Genomic DNA, 3,161 nt, shown 5'->3' with positions numbered 1-3,161 from the left:
CTTTTAAATGATTTTTGGACAGAATCTGTTTTATCATTTTATAGAATCACCATCAGAGCTATCACCAGCACCATCAGCACCTACTGTAGATGGTGTGGAACAAGAAGAACAGTACAAGAAGTTAATACACTCAAAGTTTGTTGTTACTTCTCTAGAGGGACACAGCGATGTTGTATGGTCAGTTGCCGCTGAGAATCACCTTGTTCTTTCAGCAAGGTATGTCTAAATTTGTCAGTACCACAACTTACTTTTATGTTATATATTATTATATCTATAGTTTACATATTTTTTCCTTTATCATGTAGTTTAAATTATTTATGAAAGGTCAGCTCATTTCGGTTGTTAGTAAATTTCAGTACTAATGTTTGTAGAGGGGCGGAAGGATTTTGTCATGATATTTTTGTTTCAGTAAGTAAACGCCTTGATCAAAATGATAAAAACCCTATAGCCCGAGATCTTTCGAAAGGAGGACCTTTCTTCTTCAGTTTGCCCCTGAAGAAGAAAGGTCCATCTTTAGAAAGTGCTCAGGTTATAGAGTTTTAGCATTTTGTAGCAAGACATATGGAACCATACGTGTCTTTCTGACATCATGAATGAACACTTTGATAAAATATTCTGTCAGTGGTCAACAGTAACCATGTTTTGAATTGTTGCATGGTAGAAAATAAAAGTATAACAGAAAATAGAATTGAAGCCAGACATACAAGAGATTAGGGAGTTAGATATATTGTGAGAATTACTCTCTTAAGATTTTGGTGAGTTTTAATTAAAGAATTATAGGTGTTGTTAAGCAAATTTTTTGTGATAATTTCTGAAGTAGGTTATTTTGATCTGATTTTTGCTTCGTAACTTTGCTTGGTACTAAGTTTGTATTCTTCGGTGAAAGTTGTTTTGTGTAGTTAAAAATTTTTGAAGTTTCAGGTGTAGAGCTGGATTATCAGTGGAATTTAATTGATCACTTGTCTGGCTTAGTAATAGATTACATTCAACTAATTGATTATTCTAACATGAGACTTGGATAGTTGGAATAAAGAAAACAGTATTGGAAACAATAATTTCAAATAATCAATTGTTTTCGTGAAATTAGTCAATTTAATTAAAATTTTACGTGACACTAATTGACGTAATTCATGCTCATAGGTATTGGAATTAATTGTCCAGTTCCATTCAAACATGTAGTCTGTAAAATTTCATGTCAGGTATAAGGAGTATATTTTTTTATGTAGCTTTTGTTAAATATTTCTGCCATATATAAAAGACTGTTTACTGTAGGTAGTATTATTAATTAATTTATTTTGTGTTTGTAATTCATTGATGTTGAGGCTATCAAAAGTTGTGTGCAATCCATTGATGTAGAGGCTATAGAGATTTCTAGAAGACCTAAGTGATAGATGTATAAATAGCTGTGATCAGATGAGCAGAAATAGGGAGAGAATAAAAAGTATAGTCACAGGAAAGAGAAGTTCGGTGAGAGAAAAGTTAGAAAATGCAAAGTTAACTGTTGTAGAAGTGAATGGCCTAACAACTGATATGTTAGAATGAGATTAATAGTTGGAAAGAGATAAGGAAAATAATTTGTCTTGTCAAAGGGTGTTCTAAGCCAATTGAATCCACCTGTATGGACTTTGACGAAAAGCAGACAGTTATTTGGAAGTATAGGATATAACTATAGTAACTCATGCGACAGCGTAAGTGAATTATATATAGATACTATTGTTTTAAAAATAGAGAAAAATAGTTTGACTTGTCAATTGAATTCTAAAGCAATTGAATTGGCCTAAGTGGACTTTGACAAGAAGAAAACTGTATAGTATTTGAGATACAATTATGATCTCCATAGTGTAAAGAATTTTGTATATACGTTCAAGTTATTTCTAATATATATGTATTATTTTAAAAAGCAAGTGTTGTGCATGCTGTTCGTTTATTGTTGAATTTATCACCAACAAGTCACAGACACCTACTGTGGAAGAATCCTTAGCCTAACACACCCATATATTTACTTAATATATACTGCTAAAAAGTAAGTTTCTGACCATTTCGTTTATTAACAATCCTGGTAGTAACATTTCAGTTGTTCTTAGCCAGAATAAAATACTTTATATTGGGAGTGTTTGAGCACATCCATAGTCTTTTCTGGTATTGGCCCCAGAAAGATGGTGCCTTCTACTGTCCATGTTTTTCCTAAGTTCATTGCTAAACCACTTTTGAGCTATTACTGTTTTAATTGCCATTTTTTTATAAATCAAAAAGTAATTTTATAAGAATGCTTTTATTATTCATGCTTTCTCTAGAAGTCACTGCTCACTTATGTACAACATTGTTCTGGTTTCCAGGATTTGATTTGAAATATCATTCATAGTTACACATTTTTTGGAATATTTTTTATTGCGCATAATTTCTAATTAAAATTCTGTGCTGTACGAGAAGGGAAAGTGAATGTCTTTTCCCTGCTTTCCTATTGGCTACCGACAGCAGACAAGCTCAGCTAGGGGAACCATAATGAGAAAGGTGATGTTTAAAAACTTTCAGGTGAACTTGGCAATGGAATAAAATTATTTTTATTTTTAAGCCCCTCTATTTTTCCACCCTATTCAATAATGTTGGCCCTGGTGAAAAATATCACAAAAACTTTTAATTGTGTGTTCTTTATACTGTTTTTGGGTCAAAGATCTGTATCTGTAGCTAAAGAAGATATAAATGTCATTATTTTTTAATTATGCATCATTTTCATCACCAAAATATTCTTGTTATCATTGAAACAAGCATTACATTCACATACAGACAGACACATATATGTATTAGGATTTTTCTTTATATTTAGAATTATTAAGTTTACTAGACGTTGTCAAAATCCCTAATTAATGAGTACTTTATAAACAAATTTACAATAATTACTTCAAAATTTGGAAATTCTAATAACTTTTAAGACAAACAGACTTGGTTAGTGTTTGAATAAAATGATATACACCAACTTCATGCTTTTCTAAGTATTAAATGTTTTAATATTTAGGACAGAGCACTTGAGACAATAACTGTTTTGGGAACAGGGTTGATCATGAATGGGAACTTTGTAAGGTCAGTACTAGATATGATAGTTTTCACTAATCCCATACAGTCCACTTGAGAACAGAAATATAAATTTACTTTGAAACAGAAAG

The 3,161-nt window shown here is 31.2% G+C and overlaps 1 protein-coding gene across 1 annotated transcript in view; it reads left to right on the top strand.

The window, feature by feature from the left end:
• The first annotated feature begins 7 nt into the window (after nt 1-7).
• LOC106474427 (F-box/WD repeat-containing protein 7-like) overlaps nt 8-3,161 on the top strand; it is a 21,022-nt gene continuing 17,868 nt past the window's right edge. Inside the window, exon 1 of the mRNA XM_013935119.2 lies at nt 8-216. Coding sequence (XP_013790573.1) covers nt 8-216 — 209 coding nt within the window. The remainder of the gene's footprint in view (nt 217-3,161) is intronic.

The sequence above is a fragment of the Limulus polyphemus genome, unplaced genomic scaffold (assembly GCF_000517525.1).
Source record: "Limulus polyphemus unplaced genomic scaffold, Limulus_polyphemus-2.1.2 Scaffold7210, whole genome shotgun sequence".
NCBI classification, from domain to species: Eukaryota; Metazoa; Arthropoda; class Merostomata; order Xiphosura; family Limulidae; genus Limulus; species Limulus polyphemus.
The sequence above is the reverse complement of the archived record's forward strand: the minus strand, read 5'-3'. Positions and strand labels throughout refer to the sequence as shown.